This window comes from Takifugu rubripes, chromosome 20, assembly GCF_901000725.2.
Source record: "Takifugu rubripes chromosome 20, fTakRub1.2, whole genome shotgun sequence".
Taxonomy (NCBI): domain Eukaryota; kingdom Metazoa; phylum Chordata; class Actinopteri; order Tetraodontiformes; family Tetraodontidae; genus Takifugu; species Takifugu rubripes.
In genome coordinates, this window is record NC_042304.1 from 15898028 (window position 1) to 15917016 (window position 18989).

At 46.8% G+C, this 18989-nt stretch overlaps 3 protein-coding genes across 5 annotated transcripts in view; all 3 read right to left on the minus strand.

Moving 5' to 3' along the window:
* The window catches only part of LOC101061216 (carboxyl-terminal PDZ ligand of neuronal nitric oxide synthase protein-like), a 76919-nt gene extending 65807 nt beyond the window's left edge, over window positions 1–11112 (minus strand). For both annotated transcript variants that reach the window (XM_029828899.1, XM_029828898.1), the window contains exons 1-2: window positions 9124–11112; window positions 8752–8823 (exon numbers count right to left, since the gene is read on the minus strand). In XM_029828899.1, the coding sequence (XP_029684759.1) occupies window positions 8752–8823; window positions 9124–9228 (177 nt within the window). In that variant the 5' untranslated portion in view covers window positions 9229–11112. The remainder of the gene's footprint in view (window positions 1–8751; window positions 8824–9123) is intronic.
* Window positions 11113–11984: 872 nt separating this feature from the next.
* On the minus strand, window positions 11985–14256 carry LOC101080226 (fetuin-B-like). Of its 2 annotated transcripts, none has more exons than XM_029828920.1 (7): window positions 13972–14256; window positions 13440–13550; window positions 13203–13281; window positions 12946–13112; window positions 12722–12835; window positions 12486–12605; window positions 11985–12359 (listed from the first exon to the last, which is right to left on the minus strand). In XM_029828920.1, exons 1-7 carry the CDS (start codon window positions 14167–14169, stop codon window positions 12054–12056), a joined length of 1095 nt encoding a protein of 364 aa, XP_029684780.1. In that variant the 5' UTR covers window positions 14170–14256; the 3' UTR covers window positions 11985–12053. The 2 variants fall into 2 exon arrangements, with proteins under 2 accessions (XP_029684780.1, XP_003974488.2); XM_003974439.3 differs by having other exon boundaries at window positions 13440–13553.
* Window positions 14257–14990: 734 nt separating this feature from the next.
* Window positions 14991–18174, minus strand: LOC101079797 (histidine-rich glycoprotein-like). Its single transcript, XM_029828917.1, has 7 exons — window positions 17848–18174; window positions 17533–17646; window positions 17308–17395; window positions 17023–17189; window positions 16721–16834; window positions 16479–16571; window positions 14991–15967 (listed from the first exon to the last, which is right to left on the minus strand). Exons 1-7 carry the CDS (start codon window positions 17857–17859, stop codon window positions 15227–15229), a joined length of 1329 nt encoding a protein of 442 aa, XP_029684777.1. The 5' UTR covers window positions 17860–18174; the 3' UTR covers window positions 14991–15226.
* Between the last annotated feature and the right edge of the window lie 815 nt (window positions 18175–18989).

Below are 18989 nucleotides of genomic sequence, written 5' to 3' on the forward strand. Positions count from 1 at the left end.
CTGAAAACAGCATACACTTCCAGCACACACACACACACACACGCGCGCACACACACGCGCGCGCACACACACACACACACACACACGCACACGCACACACGCGCGCACACACACACACACGTTACAATTTTAAAGCTGTCTAACAGAGATGGAAGTTAGTAGACATGCTGACATTACACACATCCTCAGCATTCTAAAAACAAGTTCTACTGTTCCCACGATAGATGCACAATTTTGCCAACACACACACACACACACACACACACACACCTAGATTACTGTGTTATGTATACAAAATGTACGGTTCCGCGCTGGCGTTTGCTCACGGTCTCACGTGCATCTGATCTTGTTTTATTCATGCAGCACACCTCGTGTGTATCGCGGCCTATTGATCCCTGCTGGTTTATGCTAATCCGCTGACGCGTCATTATGCTGATTTATTTAGAGTTCGGATTTTCTCATCTGACATTCGTAAACATCCACGTTTGTGCCGAAACAGAGCAACGCGAGCGGGTTTGTCTGCGAAGTGATGGAGTTTTAGAAGCAAATGACCCAGAATGGATGGAAGAAAGAATGAAGAACAGACTGTCTAAACTTCAAAATGCGTCATTCTTTATTAGTTGGACAGTAAATGATGTCTTCAGGCTTTAAAGGGTGCTCGAGAGAATCAATTATCCAGTCGATTCATCCATGTGCTCTATATGAGGCTGTATAAAACCTTCCTCTGTGCCATCTTCATGCTCGCAGCCATGACGACCCGATGTGGCCTCTGGAGGGTCGCACCTCTGGCTAATGACATAAAAGAGCCACATCACTGAAACAAGCTGCCCGGCTCAGCAAAAGCAAATCAGCAGTGATGAATCAGAGCTATGATTGATGTGGCGGGCTGCCCGTGCACACTGGTGCAGCACCGGTGGCTCTCTGATGCCGCCCTAGCAACACAGCCACCCGCCTGCGAGGGGCCGCACACGCCGAGAGCCACTCCATTCCTCAGACTTTAGGGCGTCTCAGGTCTGAGTCTAAAGGAGCAGCAACAGAAATCAAGCCCACCCATGTGGAACTGGCCTTTCAGTTTCAGCGATGCGCTGGATTATTGGATCCATCTGCTGTTTTATTAAACTCCTAAAATAAGACGTGGCTGCGTGCGACAGCTCTCTGAGATGGGAGGGAGGGATGGAGAAAAGGGGACGCATCAGAGGACTAAGACTGGTCTGCAGGTGAGCGGGGAAGGGGGGTTACGAGCCACCCCGGGGGATCAATCACTTAGCACAGCTAACAAAGCCGACACGAGCTTCATTTCTGAGTAATTCCCCCTCAGCAGGGAGGCGGTGCAACTTATCACTCAATTAGCCATCAATTATTCCATCAGTTGAAATACTTTAAGCTTAATTAGTGAGTAAGTGCCGTTGCAACTTACGTGGCGTGAAGCTGGCCCTCATGCACATTTTTGGCAGTAGAGAATTTGCTGTTATCTCAGGAGATTTTTGCTCATTATCAACCACGAGACGGCAGCTGTTGTTCTGTCTTTCAGGAAACAAACGGTTCCTGAAAGCTCATCTGAGCAGCACACAAACGCTGTCTTTCCCATCTAAAATAGATTTTAAGCAGCTCTTGATTTAGATTCTGAACATGCTGACTTATTCAGACAATTCTATGCAAACTGGAATAAATGCTGGAATAATGCTTAAATAATAGTCATTATAATAATACTGTATGAATAATATATAGCTTCACTACAGGAAATCAGAAAACACCCAAAATGTGTGAAGAACCAAAGAGAGAAATCCAAACTGAGTTGCCATTTGTCATCTTTGAGCTCAATCGCTCCCACCTTCAGCCCCGCGTGGTCAACGGGGGGGGGGGGGGGGGGAAGATGGTCCTCATGGTTCACGCTGCACCAGAACCACTTAAACGTGGAAAGAGGCTACAAAAGAGAGGATCACCTCACTGTCCAGCACCGTCCAGCCAGGAAACTGACATCCTCGTCCTCCCCGCTGAGGAAAAGGATTTTATTTTATCCTTCCAGCGATCCACTACACACACACACACACACACACACACACACACACACACACACACACACACACACACACACACACACACACACACACACAGGTGAGGCAACCATCTCTGCCAACAGCCTGATCATCCCATTTTCTCCTTCCTTTCATCTGAGCTGATGTGAAAAGTAAAATCATCTGAAACGCTCCAGGGAAAAAAGCGCCTTTTTAATGTCCATCGGAAATAAAACACAACCGTTCCGGCGGTGGGTGAAACGGGCGGAGACACAAAACACATCTGTCCATAGTTTATCATCACGGGGGAGACGAGGGGCAGATGCTGGCTCAAAGCAAAGGCATTTCCTCCTTTCTTCCACTCTCATATCCTCACATAAACCCTGCAGATGGGGTTCTGCATCCGTGTCCGAGCTGTCTGGACGGGCTGGCGGCAACGTCATCGGGCACGGAGGAAGAAAAGGAAAGAGGGGCAACTGAAGGATTTAGACGCGGCCTCAGACTGGGGGTTGAAGAGTGCTGCAGGAAGAGATAACGCCAAAGCCCCAAGCTGACAGATCGGGCCAGCGTCAAGGTCAAACTGGGGGAAGCAAATGACCGCAGAGCGCGGCCCAGTACGCCGCTAATGAGCGCGCGCGCACGTGTGAGCAGTGGAGAATCGGCTTTAGAGGACCGCCTAAAGTATCAACATGTTTGTTTTTGTTTGTTTGTCTTTTTAATTAAATCTGTAGCAGAATGTCCTTAATTCTGACTGGATAACAGAAGCGGTTCCAAAAAGACACTAATTATGCACAGAAGCGTTGCCAAGAGCAACTCCACGATAAGGAACCGAGCTGGAAATGGAGGGAAAAAGGAACGTCTCTCAGCATGAGGCAAGCGTTCTGAAAACCAAAACAAGCAGGTCCAACATTTCATTACGTGGCCTTTGCATGTCTCGGCGTCATCATGAGGCCAGAACTATCCGGAAGGGTGAAGAATAAAGGAAGTTTTGGGTGACTTTTGCTTTTAAAAACTTTCCTGAACTCTGGAGCAGATTTATTCTCATGGAAAATGAGTCATGTATTCTCATTTTACTACCCGAGCCAAAAACGGAGCTCCAGAAATGGGAGATCAATGCTGATACTGCACAATGTTAGCATGCGTGTGTACGTGCGTGTCCACGTGTGTGCAGAAAGAGGGTCCGTTTCAGAGGACAGCTATGAAAACCATGTGAGGCATGCAGGCGGTACGCAGGGAGGGAAAAGCTGCCCGAGGATGAATGAAACCACGCTGGGGGAGGAGAAAGGAGGAGAGGGAGGCGGCTGAGAGGAACATAATGAAGAGAAAGAACTCATGAGATAAAGGTAGGAAGGCCCAGCAATGAGGAAGGAGAAAGAACTAAAGGAGGATGAAGAGGGCGGAGCGAAGGGGTGAGGGGAACCTGGATTGATAAGGAAGGAGAAAAAGGGAGGGAGAAGAAAAGGAGGGGGAGTAAAAAGCTGAGGATGAGCTGCAGGAGAGCAACGGAAGAGATGTCTAGAAAACAAAGCAAGAGGAAATGATAACAGCACTAATGAGGAAGTGGAAGGGGCAAAAGCATCCAGCGGAGGGGGATTTGTTCCTGCGCATCCGTTCAAGGGGGCATTTATAATTTCAGGCTGTGCAGATGGTAAAGAGGCCAGTGGAAGCAGAGCAGAGCTTCAGGGGCTGCAAGCATCAATGCTGTCAGACCGCTGGTTGGAACAGTCGTGTGTGTGTGTGTGTGTGTGTGTGTGTGTGCGTGCGTGCGTGTGTGTGTGAGTGAGATCAGCGTTGCCCATCAGCGAGAGCCTGGTCATCGTCTCCAAAGGCTGCTGGAGGTGCTGGAAGCTCTAAGTGAGTCTGTGTCTTACAACATGCACGTTGTCAGTCTCACTCCCATTGGACTGATCAGGTAAATGTGTGTGTGTGTGTGTGTGTGTGTGTGAGTGTGTGTGTGTGTGCGAGGAGCCAATACAGATGTCCAGGGACCAGTGAAACAACAGCACTCCTCCTCACGCCGAGAAATCAAAGCTATAAAACTGACAGGCCATTAGTTTGATTATCGAGCAACGTTCAATAGCTCAGCAAAACACACAAGACAAGCAGGTGGTACATGTGACAAAAGGCCAACAAATGAGGCAAATAAGCCCTGACTGAGGGCATTTTCCCTTCTCAAGGCATCCGTCCTAATCAGCAAATAGGTCCAGCTAAGCATATGGTGTGTATTATTTTCTGTACTGGTCCAGTCACTCAGTTCCATTTTCTTTACGAGCACAACATATGCACACAGTGCTTGTTTTAATAAAACCTTTAGGACATAAAGACAGGAGACGTATTTCAGACTATATCTCACAAGCAATAAAGCCTTTCCCTTTAATGTAAATATGCTGGTTTCTTATGTTGCTGTTACAGAGCAGCCGTATCTGAAACAACGAGCACAACGTGAAATCGAGACGGTGACGGATCACAGTGTCTCCAGCAAACACGGGGGGCAGATTTACTGCTAACAGTTAGACACGGGATGTTTGTGATGTCACCATAGAGATGGAAAGAAATGTGAGATTAAACAGCAGGAGGGAGCTGTAGATGTTACATTTGCTATCATATTATCCTGTCGGAGGGAAGTGGAGAAGGTGGAGAACAGCAGAGGGTTTGAGGAATGGAAGGAAGGAGGCGAGAAGGAAGGAATTAATACAGGTAAACTTGCCCAAAAAAAATGATGTTTGTCTTCTCAGATTACAGAATTATAGAATCAGGAAGAAATTCCATTTAAAGTGAAGAGAATTGATCTCAGACAAAACAGCCCCTGAATCAGCAAATCTTTACCTATGATGAGGGACACGCGATGATGAAGTACTAAAGGACAAGGGAAAGGCAGCCTGGCAGCATCAAATATCAACAAGAGCAGAATGAAAAGGTGATGAAAAGGGGGGACAACTAGAGGACGACTGGAAGAAACGACAGCGCAGAGGTGGAGTCAGATGGAGCAGTCGGGAGAAATGTTAGCTTGATTTACCGTCCCTGGCTTCACACGAGAAACAGAGGGGTGTGTGTGTGTGTGTGTGTGTGTGTATGTGTGTGTGTGTGTGTAACTGTGATCCGTAAACACTGTGATCAACTGTGGACACGTAATCGCCGCAGCCCAACACAACTTGAACATTACCGACACGCTAACGCTCAAAAACCAGTGACAGCGCAGGATTACAGACGTCAACATTATCTCAGCCTGCGGGAGCATCAGACTCTGCATCTCCTGCCGCCTGCCGCCAATCAAATAACAACTGGAGACAATAATCATTGCTTCTGAAGTCAACGCTGCAGTCTAGCCTGTCGCTGTACCATAATTCCATCATGCCTTTACATTAGGAAGCTGATTATTTTGACTCTTTGATGAATTGGCTGTCTCTCTTGGACCTCTGGCAGGACCCAAACAACAAAGCAGGTTACACATTAACAGCACTGACGACAGCGAGCGCGAGGCGTGCAGCTCGCTTCAGAACATGCGGCAAATGACCCGCATGAATCTGCATGTGCTCCATTGATCCATCACTCCAATATCCTCCAGAGCGGAAAATCAGAAGCTGAGGAGAAACAGCTGTGAGGAGGGGGCAATGAGCCGTGCACGGCTTTTTACAGGCCCACTGGGTGAACTTTAAACTGTGACCTTAAGGAAAACACCAGTGAGCTGACTCCCTACAGCTCAAGTCAAAAGAGAGCAAAACACAAAAGAAATGCTTTAAAAAGTGACTCAAACGGGGGTTTTGTGCTTTATAAAGTTACCTGAAGATTATTTCGTTGTATTCGCTCAGCGTTCCATATCTGACAACACACACACACACACACACACACACACACACACACACACACACACACACACACCTTCATCAGCCAACGTTGACAACAGTTGAGATGAAGTGAGATTAGATACGCCGACGCGGGATCGATCAGGGTATTTATCTTAAGTGATCAAGACTGGCTTTACTGGGCCGCTCATGAAGGCGGTCTGGTTCCTGTTAACGTGCTGACGCGGCAGCTTCTCTCTGGCACTCCTACAAGTCCAGCAGCAAATTAAAGTTTACCTTAAGAGTGCGACACCAGCGATTCGCTCAGTGGCAGCAGCAAAGCTGCATTCAACACCGGCAATTTCATCCTCCACCTTGAAAACAAGCACCTGGGGGGTTAAACATGAAGGTTTAACAAAACCTCCAGGCCATTTTGGGGTTACATGAATCTATTCATTATGATAACAACAATATTTATACCACTGATTCTGGTTCATTTGAGGGATAACTGACTTTAACTGAGGGAAAACTGACTCCTAGAAGGGTCAACGACCAGTGTCCATCCAGGAAGCAATCACCTAGTCTCCCCCACTGTCACACACACACTCACACACACAGTCTTAGCTGTAACTGGGATGTGTGTGTGTTTCACCAGTAAAGTCAAGCGAGCTCCTTTGACCCGACATGTTTAGTCTGCAGTGTTGTGACCTTTTAAACAGAACAAAACCATTCCTCCACCGTTGCCCCGCTGAACGCCACCTGGCCACGTACGGTGAGTAAAACCCAGATTTACTGAGCTTTTAATAAGCAGGCTCTAGGGAGGCGGCGCCATCGATTACATGATGGGGTGTTAGGAGTAGCAGCAAGAGTGGGGTACTCTTGTCGAGGTTTTTAATAGAAAAACGATTTAGTTCTAACTGAAACCATTTTCTTTTCATTTCAAATGACGTGTTCCTACATAATATACACACATTCAATCACGTTACTTCCACCTCCTGCCACATCGTGCTCATCCAGTGCACAGAGAACCACAGATGGAAGCAGCCACTGTACACAAGCGCGGCAAAGTAAACTCAGATTAATTACCCGCTACTGATATTTCTCACCAGTTAATTGGTGTTAAAGGGAAGCTCATTAGCTGGCTGGTAAACGCATAAAAACCTTCCTTCGCATGAATCAGTGAGACAGCTGCTGGGGTGAACAAAGTAGCTCTGCCTCTTAAAAGTGCTCTTCTTAGATTCTGCAGACACATTTAATCTCCTCATGCCATGCTGCTCCATGGTTCAATAGCCGGTTAACCCAGTAAAGACAGATTAATGAGAAATAAAGCCCTTTATTTCAGCGTAAAGGTCTAATGTCCTCTTAACCACATAAGCTGCTACCAGACTTTACCAGATGAAGAGGAATAAAAATCTAATTTATGAGGGAACGTTACCCTCCAGTGCAAGTTCTTCTTTCCTTCCAGTCAGAAACCAGAGAGATATGATGTGATTGTGGCTGCCAGTTTATTATTAATTCTTATTTCGTGCAAAATTCAATCAAAAATGGTAGAAATACAAAACATTTTGGTTTTAATTACAACTTCAACAACCTTGTTCAGTAATGATACTGTCTGCACACTGAGGGACTGTTTTTCCCACCTGCACTAATAATTTAAGATAAACAAGCACAAAACAATGTGTGTGTGTGTGTGTGTGTGTGTGTGAGTGTGTGAACTGCTCCACTGCAGCTGCGTACTTCCTGCTTTGCCGTGCTGTTAATGTGTTATCAGCTACCACTCACAGGTGAGTCACGTCCACAATAAACAATGTTACAATGCGCCACGGGGTTACCAGGGCGACCAAAATGGACCAGCTCACAGTCAAGGGAGAGCCACTGATCAGATGGAACGATTTCTCCAAAGTGCCTTCAGAAGATGTGAAGCCTCCCTCTCCTCGAGTTTTATGCCGCGAGTCTGAAGGAAACTCAAATTCTTCCCTGTGGTTTCGCGTGCAAAGCTTCTCCAGGAAGTCATGAATATTTCATCTAAGCACATGTAGTCATGCCTCCACTGCAACACACTTGGCTTCTTGATTAGTTCGCGTCAAAAGTCGTGATCAGGTGGTCGTTTATGTTTGCAGGTCTGAAGGGGAAGCAACTCGAATAAAAATAAAGCTATTAAGATTAAACGCTGACCAAGTAGAATGCAGTAATGCAGCTATATTTAACTTCTCTTGGTTTTGATTGGCGTTATTGGCTTTGTTCTATTCCACTGCTCCAGGCGTCTGTCTGTATAAAGTCACACTACTGTTGTCACTCCGGACCTTCCATCCTGGAGTACCTGTGGTTTCCCTCCATTGTCCTCTCAGCCCCTTTTTCACAGGGAAGCAGCCAAACCAAAGCAGCTCTCCTGTCAGCAACAGCTGCCACGGCGGCACACAGGGAGGTCCCTTTAAAGGGAGCAAACAAGGCTCTTAAAAGGGCGCAATAACCTGTGCTCAGGAGCATGCACGTGTAAAAGAGAGCAACTTTTATTTCTGTCCATGAGGTGCGTTGATGTGAATCATCACAGAAGGAGAAGATGCCCAGAAATGGAGCTGGCATTCACAACTGATGGAGCCTATTCAACTCTAACCCTGTGGAGCAGAAGGAGCTGTAAATCTGAGGTTTAGACAGCAGAATGGGGGGTGTGAGTTGGGGGGGGGGGATCACACTTCAGTGCCTTGCTTCAAAGGAAACTTGACAACAGTGATGGAGCACATGGGGAAACTCCAGCAGGAGAAGCTGAGCACACAGATCGCACTCTTAAACTTTCCCCAAGTGGCTGAGCAGAAACATCCAGAATGATTGTCCCAGTAACACCAGTAAAATGCTTCGCTTTTATGGAGAGTCCGACCAGCGCCAGGTGCGGAGGCACCTCCTGTGGTCCCAGACCTTCATGAGAAAACCTGATTTGAAGAGAAGTTTGCACTCACTCGTATTCTTCTCATCGCAGCAACGATCTCCACCCGGCTGCTCGGCCGCGCCACGTCCAGGCTGCCGATGTACTGTAGTCAGGAGACATGACAGGTAGAGCGCGTTAACCGGGCGCATTTGCATCTCCTTTATTTGCTCACTTATCTCACGCAGCTTCAATATTTAGATCTCTCCTCAAGTCCAAATGTCTAAGGGTGCATTTTGATGAAAACAAGCACCCCTAAAGTCTACTCTGAGTGCTTTATTCACTTTGGAATACAAAACTTTTGACGTATCGGTGCGCTTTTACGCATGTGTCTCTCAAACGGACGAGTTCTGGTACTTTACAAGAGAAGAAAACCATCATCTGGAACACCGAACGGCGGGTTTACCTTCGCCTCGAAGTTGATCCCATGCTGGAATGCCTCCTCGTTGTGCAGTGGGATCCTCAAATCGTGCCCATCATCAACGAGGTTGTACTTTGTTTTTCCGGGCATTTCCGAAGAGGCGATTATTCCACGAGATCAGAGGAAGTGTGGAGATCAACGGAAGTGGCTAACAAACCACTAATCCGAAAGAAACTCAGAGAGGAAACTAACTCAGGTCCTTTTAGAGAATGTTGTTCACCGCGGCGAACCGTTCCAACATCGCTGCGCGGCAACGCCTCCGTCGCAGGCGGCAAATGCTCCAGCGGCCTTCCGCGACGCTGCTGACGCTCACCGAAGCCCCTGAAACAACATGCACGCGAGGAGAAACTGCGACACAGGACGACAGGCGTGTTTTCCTGACTTTTCCTGCGGTGAATGCGTGGAAGAGAAGTTATGTCGGTCCTGCCTCCTCCTGCCCAGGACACTCCGCCCGCAGAGGGAGGCGGCGTGATTGGCGGAGTGCGGGAAACCCACCTGTTTCCATTGGAACGGAGGCGCGCCGCGGTTGCGTGGAGGAGGGACTCAAAGTCTGGGATCTGCCCCCATCTGATTTCCTCAACATACATGCACGCACGCAAGCGGCCGCACGATGAATAATGTATTAAAAAGAAGTGTGGACTTCTGTGATCGCCCAGCTTTGTTTCGAAAACTTTGGTATGAACAGAGGATGCGCATTGATTTAGAATTCAGCCCGTCAAGAAAATGATTGATTCAAAATTGCTCAGTTTTGACGGCCCGATTTGTAGAATGTGAATCCATTTAGTGCGGATGAAAAGGATGAGAATGAGTATTATAAATTATTATAGATGTGCTGAAGTCTCTGGAAAGACGAGAACAGGAGAAGACTGCCGACTAGTGGCGCTACTGAGTCCCGTCAGTCTATATAGTGAATTTTAAAAATCTGTCCTGAATAATGCTACAAAACAAGCTTTACCCTAGAAAAGTAATGTTTAATTTATTTTATAAGCTACAACAACCGTGGGGGACACAGATGTGCTCATCTGCTCAAGCATCTGGAGCCCCATGAGGAGCCTCTGTGATGTGTGTGAACATGGTGGCATCGGGTTCAGTGCAGATGTAGCGTTGTATCACACACACACACACACGATCTGTGTCATCCTGGGAGCGAACACACATCGTCTCCCCCTCCCACCCAAAGGTGGTCCCAGGCAGGGAGAGGAGTGGAAATGGGGCAGCAATAATTCCTATTCTCGCCAACTCTTTCCAAACATGAGGCGATGCTGCTAATGGCCTCCTGAGGGCTTTCTGTGATGCTGCCTGTGATTTAGTGTGGCTGTTTTTCAAGATGGCCACCATTTCCTGTCTGGTAACCTTCGTCCCTCCATCAGTGCTGTCTCTCTGCATCATTTGAATGCAGTCACATTGAAATGTTTCCTTTAGAAGACACATGAGTGGATTCATCTCTGAATAGAAGAGACCGCATGCAAACATGCATTTTGAGTATCAACGTGCACTCATACATTTCCACGTTTACTCAATTTGCTGTGTTTTGAAGACCCGCTAATTTTCCATTTGGCCTTTAAGGGTTTATAAGGTCACAACCATGAGAAAAAGCTCTGGTCTCTGCAGAACAAATTTCTTCTTCATGGTTGGGGCACAAAGAGATGCTGTCCAAAATATGGGTCTGTCTAAATTGCTCTGCATGGCCGCAATAAACACTATACATATACACAATATATACTATGCAATAACACACTAAAAACATATTTCAACATCTTTGAAAGCCTCCATCTGCCAAGCACAAACTGCGGCGCTTGAATGATGTGTCTGGATTACAACGTGATGACCACAGAGGCACGAACACGGGCACTTTGCAAACATTCAGATGAAACTCGTTCAACTAAAAACCCATTTTAAAGACGATAACAGATGCTGTAAACAACACCCGTAAAAACGGGACGAGGTGACAGTGGATTTAGGCCAATTCTGGGAAGAATTATTGCATAGTTTATCCTACCTTAAGCATAATAAAGTGTCATGTCAGTGCTACATCTGAATCTATACGCACAAAGTGCAGTGGAGAGTAGAGAAAATGATGTGCCTTGGTGCAAGTGAAATCATTTTTTTTAAAAAAGAGCTATTAATCTTTACTGAAAGTGTCTCTAAATGCTTGAATACCGTTAGTTTTTATTTTTGTAACGTTAACACACCACACAGCGTTGTAATACGTCATTATGTCACAACTCTGCTGCCGATGACGTCGCAATTTCTATTGAACTAAGCAACTATGGCGACACCATGTGGTCGTATTATATATCACTCTATTGTCCATTTCGAGTAACAGTAATGGCTTCATATTTGTGGTCTTCAACTCCGAGTGTTTAGTGAAAGCAGCAATAACCTTTGCGTTGATATTTGCTTGTTATGAAGCTGTGTCACTGTGTCAGTCAGACTCTCAGATCAGCTTCTTCTCCAACTCAGAGGATTCCAGTAGCAGCTGGGAATTTAGCATTGAGTTTTCCTTTAGCATTATTGCCTATTAGCATTATTTGGAAAGTTGTGAGCCTGTGTGACCTTTGGCCCTTCCTGTATCATCACCATTGAGCCCTTAATTTCTGTTGAAAGTTGAAATACGAGGTTATAGTATCACAGGTACAAGTAACACGCTGTAATAATGTAATCATTTTTGTCAAATTTGGAGTTGGTTGATAAAGAAAGCATGTAACCATGTTCCATGAGGTGCTGGTAGGACCCAGTGTCATGTCTTCTGACTGCTAAAAGTAACTACATCCGGGTTTTTTTGAAGACGGGAAAAACATTATTTGCATAAAATTAATCACAATAGAAGAATGGAACAAATTATGTAAATGTTATCATAAAGCAATCAAGGTAAAGTGTTTAATTCTATATGTTGTTCTCATCATACGTGTCTTTCAATAACGAGGGTATTTTGACCCCAGCCAATCAAAGTCAACCAAGGCAAAGTTACCCTCATCTCCTATGAGTGAACTGACATAGTGTTTGCGAGGGCTGGGACAGAATCTGGCTGCAGGGTCGGACCTGACAGGCATCCCGTTCACCACAGTCCCAAGCGAGCTCCTAGCACCGGAGACGGCGGTGGCCGTGGGCGTGGCCGAATGTAGGTGCTCGTGGGGGTGCAGGTGCGTGTGGTTGTTGTGCTGATGCCCGACGTGCTCGTGTCCTGCTTCTGCATGGGCCTGCTCCTCTGCAGCAGCAGCCTGAGGAGAGAAGAGGATGGAGACGAGCTGTATCCTAAATGCTACACACGCTGCCTCCTCGTGTCATGGAGGAGGTTATACAGCACAAGATGGGGCCGGGTACATCACTGTGGTCGACGCAGATACCTGAGGCTCATAGATCTCACATTCCACCTCCACAGAACTGTTGCCCTTCTGTCCCTCGGGCAATCTGATTTCACTGAGGTCATCGTCAGCCATGTGGGAGCCGACACAGAAGCCTCGGTGCTGAGGAGAGATCAGTCACAGCTTACAACTCTGGGTGGCAACCCTCTCCTACAACCCTTTGAAGTGAATCAACGTCCAAACTGTTGCAGCTCGGGGATTGTGCGTGTTGAACTCACAGCGAACTGACAGTCCATCGGTGGGCAGTCCTTCACTGCATCGGGCTGTGTGTTCTTTGAACACACTGTCTCCACAATAATGAACTCCACGATGTAGCTTGGACCAAAAACCAACTGTCAAACACACAATGATGCGCAGCCATAAACATGACAAAAGAGGGATTTTCATAATGAAACTTGAGTCAAATGTCTGTCAAAATGGGACTGGAGCCTTATTATCCAACCTGTGACCTGGCTTTTGTGATGTTCTCCAGGCGGAAGTGGTTACCCAGGCGACTCTCTTTGTTGAACCTCTGCAGGGAAAGATTGGCCAATTCCCTGACGTCAGGGTCGTTCACATCATCAGCTGTGGGACAGTGTGAACAGTCGCGCACCATGTCCCTATCAGAAACTGTAAATGGAGACCAGCAGGGTCAAAGGTTAACGGCGTGCCAGTGAGGTTTCCTCATGGTTTGGTAGCTGCAGTAATGTTTTGATCGACCTTCTCGTAGAGCACAGGTGTAACTCTGGAGTTTGACTTCAGAATCTACGTGGACGGACACCTGACACTTCCCGTACACCTGATGGTCACATGAGGGTGTTATTTATTTCTGCGTGTTGGTGGTTGAATAAAGTGAAATGTTACGATGTCACTTGAAGAATAAGAATCTCTTTGTTCTTGCTCAGACTACCGTCCACGTCCAGGGAGGGAGAAGATGTGCGGCCATGTGCCACTTACTGGAACATTACCTATTCCCCTGACTTCACATTGTTTCCATGGTTTCCTGCTGATGACGTGACATTTGGTCTCCAGGACATCAATGACCAGTTTGTAGAGTAATGCACCTTTCTGCTGAACACACACACACACACACACACACACACACACACACACACACACACTCACTCATACTCACACACACACACACACACACACACACACACTCACACACACACATACACACACACACACACACACACACACACACACACACACACACACACACACACAGACAAAATTACAGCCATTAGTGTGTACAGCTAACAACAAACCATCTTTGCTATTTGTACTGTCCTCCTGTTCTCTGTCTTCTGTCCTCCTGTCCTCTATCCTCCTGTCCTCTGCCTCCTGTTGTCCTGTCCTCCTGTCGTCCTGTCCTCCTGTCCTCTATCCTCCTGTCCTCTATCCTCCTGTCCTCCTGTCCTCTATCCTCCTGTCCTCTGCCTCCTGTCCTCCAGAACATTATTCATCTGTGTGGGTTTGTCCTCACCTTGTCAGGAGTATGTGAGATGTCGTACAGCCTATTGAGGCTCAGGATGTATCCGTGGGTCCGGTCCTGGTTGACCTGCTCCAGAGCCTCCTCCGCTACCCTCAGTGCTTCAGGGCTTTTGCAGCCTGCAGCTTCTGGCCTGGCTCTTCCCTCCTGCTGCAGCAAGGCCAGAGACAGAAGCACCAGGTAGATCCTCATCCTCAAACCTAAGTATTTCTAGTTTATTAAGATGAACACCTGGCCCTGGTCTGTTGCTCTTCCTTTCAGAAGGGAAGCACTGCTTATTTTATATGATTAGAGAGACCCGTAGTGGACTTTACCCTCTTTCTCAATAGATGAGCAAACAGCTGCTATCTGCTGCCCTGCGGGGGCAACAGCTGGATCAGATGCCCTGAAGGGCCACAGTTGAGTGGGTGAGAGGTTGGGGGAGGGATCAAAGTGAGCGCACTACACATGTAGACATTGCTTCTTTATTTGGAGGTGGAAATAGACTGGCTGTCTGGGCCCAAAAAGACTGGAGACATGTATACGTGCAGCTGAGACCTTTTTATTCAGGGCTTTTTAATGAACTTCTTGAAAAATTACTGACACTCTTATTGAGTTTTTAAAATAACCAAAGTATTATTTAATATTTCTTTATATCTATTATTGTTTTATTGTTTATTATTGAGTGTTAGTAATATTTTTTAAGAAATACTTTCAACATTCTTTTCAGCAAAAGACATTTTTTAAATGAGACTTTACCTAATAAATAATCATCACAACAGAAATAAAAATATGGGATATTTTTGCATGGAAAAGAATCTCTTTGGTGCAGGAGACACATGACTAACCAGGAAATGAGGCATTTTGAGCTTATAATCTTCTGATATTATACACATAATTAACTCAGTATTATCCCCACGTATGATGTATTCTTCTGTTTTATTTGATTATTTTTTTGATTATTTTTTTTTTTACTTTTGGCTTTGTTGTGAATTTAAAGATTGTAATCTGATCCGACCAAGGAACAGAATGAGTAGAGTTTTTCTTGTACCCTTTATTGTGTTCAGGCACAGTTGTGCTCACACCAGTTCAGTTTCTCTATCGTAACACATGGTTGAAGTTTACACTGTTCACAGGTGTTCAGAAGAGGTTTCATCTGCTTCATCTGTCGTTTGACCCCCAAATGGCCCCCTGACGCTCTCAAGACGTGTGTCATGTGTACACTTCAGTCTCTGTTATATGAAAAAAAGAGTTCCAAGGGACCTTTGACCTATGCAGCGGCCTTGAATATTGGGTCTACAGTGAACATTTGGTCCATCAGGCTCGGTCCTAGAACTAGAGCAGGACACTGGGCTGAAAGGGAGGTTGGGAAAGCCTCGATGGTGGGTTCCACCGCTTCAGGGATCTGCGGGTCAGGCTTGAGGGGCAGGACGACTCCCACCTCGGGGCCAGCAGGGATATCTGGGAAGGAAGGCAGGATCATGGGCAGGTCTGCAGACATGGCGGGCAGAACCCTCACCATGCCCTCGGGATGGTCATGGACTTCTTTCTCATGATCGTGATCATGGTGATGGTGGTGATGCTCATGTCCATGTAGGTGAAGGTGCTTGTGGGCGTGGTCCAGAGCAAGCTCGTGGTCGTGCTCATGGGTGTGCACTCCATCAGCATGCTTGTAGTCGTGGTGGTGGTTAGGCGAGTCATGACTGTGGTCATGTGCCTTGGCGTGGTGAGTGTGCACGTGATCGTGGTCGTGGCCGTGGTCGTGGGAGTGGTCATGGGCATGCTTGTGTCCACTGCCTGCAGCATGGTCATGGGTGTGGTGGTGCTCACTGTTCCCTGGGACATCGGCGTGGTGAGCGTGGCCCTTGGTGTGATCGTGCACGTGGTCGTGTGTGTGCGCGTCATCTGCAGCGTGTGGCTGGTCATGTTTGGGGTCGTGTGCATGTGTGTCTGTGTGGCTGTGGTCAGCCTCTCCACCAAGAAGGTGCAGCTTCTTCTGCCTCTCAGCTGCCTACAAGACACAAAAAGCAACAATAAATGAAAAAACTGAGAATGGTTCATCCATCCAGCCATCCATCCACCCATCCATCCATCCATCCATCCATCCATCCATCCATCCATCCATCCATCCATCCATCCACCCACCCACCCATCCAGCCATCCATCCACCCATCCATCCATCCATCCACCCACCCTCCCACCCACCCAGCCATCCATCCACCCATCCATCCATCCATCCATCCATCCATCCATCCATCCATCCATCCACCCACCCACCCACCCACCCATCCATCCATCCATCCACCCACCCACCCACCCATCCATCCACCCACCCACCCACCCACCCACCCATCCATCCATCCATCCATCCATCCATCCATCCATCCATCCATCCATCCACCCACCCACCCACCCATCCATCCATCCATCCATCCATCCATCCATCCATCCATCCATCCACTTACCCACCCACCCATCCATCCACCCATCCATCCCTCCATCCACCCACCCATGAATCTTACCTCAGGCTCGTAGATCTCACAGTTGACCTCGGTTTCAGGCTCATCAGTGGGATTCCTGGGGATAAAGAGGGATGCTTTGCAGAAGCCCTTATGCTGAAGGGAGAAAAGCAAAGACACAGGTCAGTGTTGAGAGCTCAGACTGTTCACACCTCTCAATCTTTGTGCCTTTTTTCATGTGTAAACTAATTGAGGGTTAAAAAAAATCAGTGCTGTTCAAATCTGGCCTGTTTATCACCACTCACAGCAAACTCGCAGTCCATGAGGGGGCACTTCTCAGCCGTCACTGCCTCTGTGGTCTTAGGGCAGATGGTTTCCTGGATGGTGTATTCTACATTGTAAAGAGTGATGAGGCCCATCTAGATAGACACACAGGAAGCACATGAAGGACATTAGCTTCAACCCATGACCTTTGGTCCACAGGTGAAGAAACACCTGGAAGCACCGAACCTTCATCACATGGTTGAACAACAGGGTCTGATGAGAAACTTGGAGGTTTAATGAGTCGGCCGATGCCGACAGTATCTAGTAAATCCTGAAAACTTACGGAGACCAGAGCACGGTTGAATTTGAGCAGAGCAAAATGCTTGCTCATTCCAGCCTCCTTGTTGAACTTCTCCAGCGAGAGAGTCATAGTCTTCTTAACCTGATCGTCGTCTGCGCTGAAGAGCGTGGGGCAGTCGGGGCAGATCTCGTACACTTTCTCTCGAGGAACTGTTGAGACAGGGCCCATGTTTAGGGTGGATTGGCTGTTTGAAACCTCCCAGTAACTGCAATTACGATGTAAGTCAATATTAGAGCGTTCTTATCATAAGAATTCTTTCTTTTTTACCTGGCCGGACCACACAGTTGTATTTGTAGAGGCGCACCACCCTATGAGGTTTATTAATGAAGATAGCGGCTTTGCACTGTCCGTAAACCTGCAGAAGAAGGTGAATTCAATTCAAATTCAAAAAGAACATCTAAAATTCAACAGAATTCAGTACAGGGCTTCATTATTTTGCATCAGGGAGGAGATTTGTGGTAAATTGTGGGTGTGCATGAGGGTGTTTCTCACCGGGGTGTTAGCAAGGGGCCGGATCTCACAGCTCTTCCAGTCCTTTTTGCTCAGAACGCTGCAGTTGGTCTCCACCACATCCAGAGTCAGATAGAACACCACGCCATTCTCACCCTGCGAGCACGTTCAGTTTTACAGAAACTGTCCTTAAATACTCAGTTCTCCTTGAATATTTTCATCCTTTTATTTTGACCCTTTTTAAAACCCAAGTTCTGAAATGGAAAACCAGCAAAATGAATCCTTGTGCAGCGACTGGAAGGTTCTTGCACGGAATCAAGACAATAATTCGTGGCGGAGCTCAGCAACGGGACTCACGTGTTTGGTCATGTGCACGTTGGACAGGCGTTGCAGGCCGAAGACGTAGCCCTCCGTCCGGTCCTGATTTATCTTAGAGAGTGCCAGTTCTTTATCTTAGAGAGTGCCCTTTGCCTGCGGATCCTCACAAGAGCCTGCCTCCAGGCCGGTGGTCTCCACTGGTGCACTGCGGATGTGCGTGCACCCCAGTGCTAGCAGCAGCGACAACAGCACGCGGTGCTTCATGACGAAAAACCTGGGAAGACTTTGTCAACACGCCGGCAGAGACACACGCACGCTGACAGACGGGCTGGTGCAGATGCACACGGAGGTTTGGGAAGATGTTTAAATCCTCCAACTGTTTACTGAACACACCCACTCAACCTATGTCACACACAATACGCATATCAGCCTGGGCAAACATAACCATTGTCCCCGGAGGCCCCACTGAGAGCACAAACATCATTTACATGTACAGTGACCCACTACTGTAGAGACTTGCACAACGGCTCAAGATAGCAAAAAAGACTTAATCGAACAGTTGGGCCACTAAGTTGAGCCTCTTTGGCAGTATAGGCATTAACTTAAGGAAATCATACTGCTTATATTGTATATTTTTTCTTAGATTTTACAATGGAAACTTTGTCCATATGATGCTGATCTGGTCTTGGAAAGGAAAGTGTTTAGAACTATTTAAAGTCAACAAGCCATTGATTAAATTTAAAAAATCAAAATCTGCTCTAATTCTAAATTACATTTTTATGAAAAAATTAAAAATCCAATCTTTCAGCCTATTGCAAAGGTTTCCCTGTGCTAACCGCTTTATGATTAATGAAGCTTAGTAATTAAATCAAATGGCTGCGGGTCAGTTAGGCATCAGTGTTCTTTTCAGCTTTGTGAAAAATTGCTTCTAAATTTATGTCAGCAGCAGATAAACAGAGACTGGAGCTGAAGATGGTGCCGTCAACGTGAAGGGGATGACCTTTGTTCTGGCACAAAACCCAAAAATCTATTAAATCAACATGTCAGAAAAGAAATCCATACTGACTCTTGCAACATGTGATTATTTAAATAAAAACAGATTACTTGGCTTTTTTTTACTTTTGGCTTTATTGTGAATTTAAAGATTGTAATCTGATCCGACCAAGTGTCATGAACCAGCT

Bases quoted from the DNA above. Each gene is read 5' to 3' on its own strand.
- LOC101079797 (XM_029828917.1), bottom strand. The intron at 17,190-17,307 runs GTAAAAAAGAAA...CTGTCTCAACAG, and splicing joins CAACTGTGTGGTCCGGCCAG to TTCCTCGAGAGAAAGTGTAC. The intron at 16,572-16,720 runs GTGAGTGGTGAT...TTCTCCCTTCAG, and splicing joins TCATGGACTGCGAGTTTGCT to CATAAGGGCTTCTGCAAAGC.
- LOC101080226 (XM_003974439.3), bottom strand. From the start codon at position 14,169: ATGAGGATCTACCTGGTGCTTCTGTCTCTGGCCTTGCTGCAGCAGGAG. The intron at 12,836-12,945 runs GTTGGATAATAA...TGTGTTTGACAG, and splicing joins TCACAAAAGCCAGGTCACAG to TTGGTTTTTGGTCCAAGCTA. The intron at 12,360-12,485 runs GTATCTGCGTCG...TTCTCTCCTCAG, and splicing joins GTGAGATCTATGAGCCTCAG to GCTGCTGCTGCAGAGGAGCA.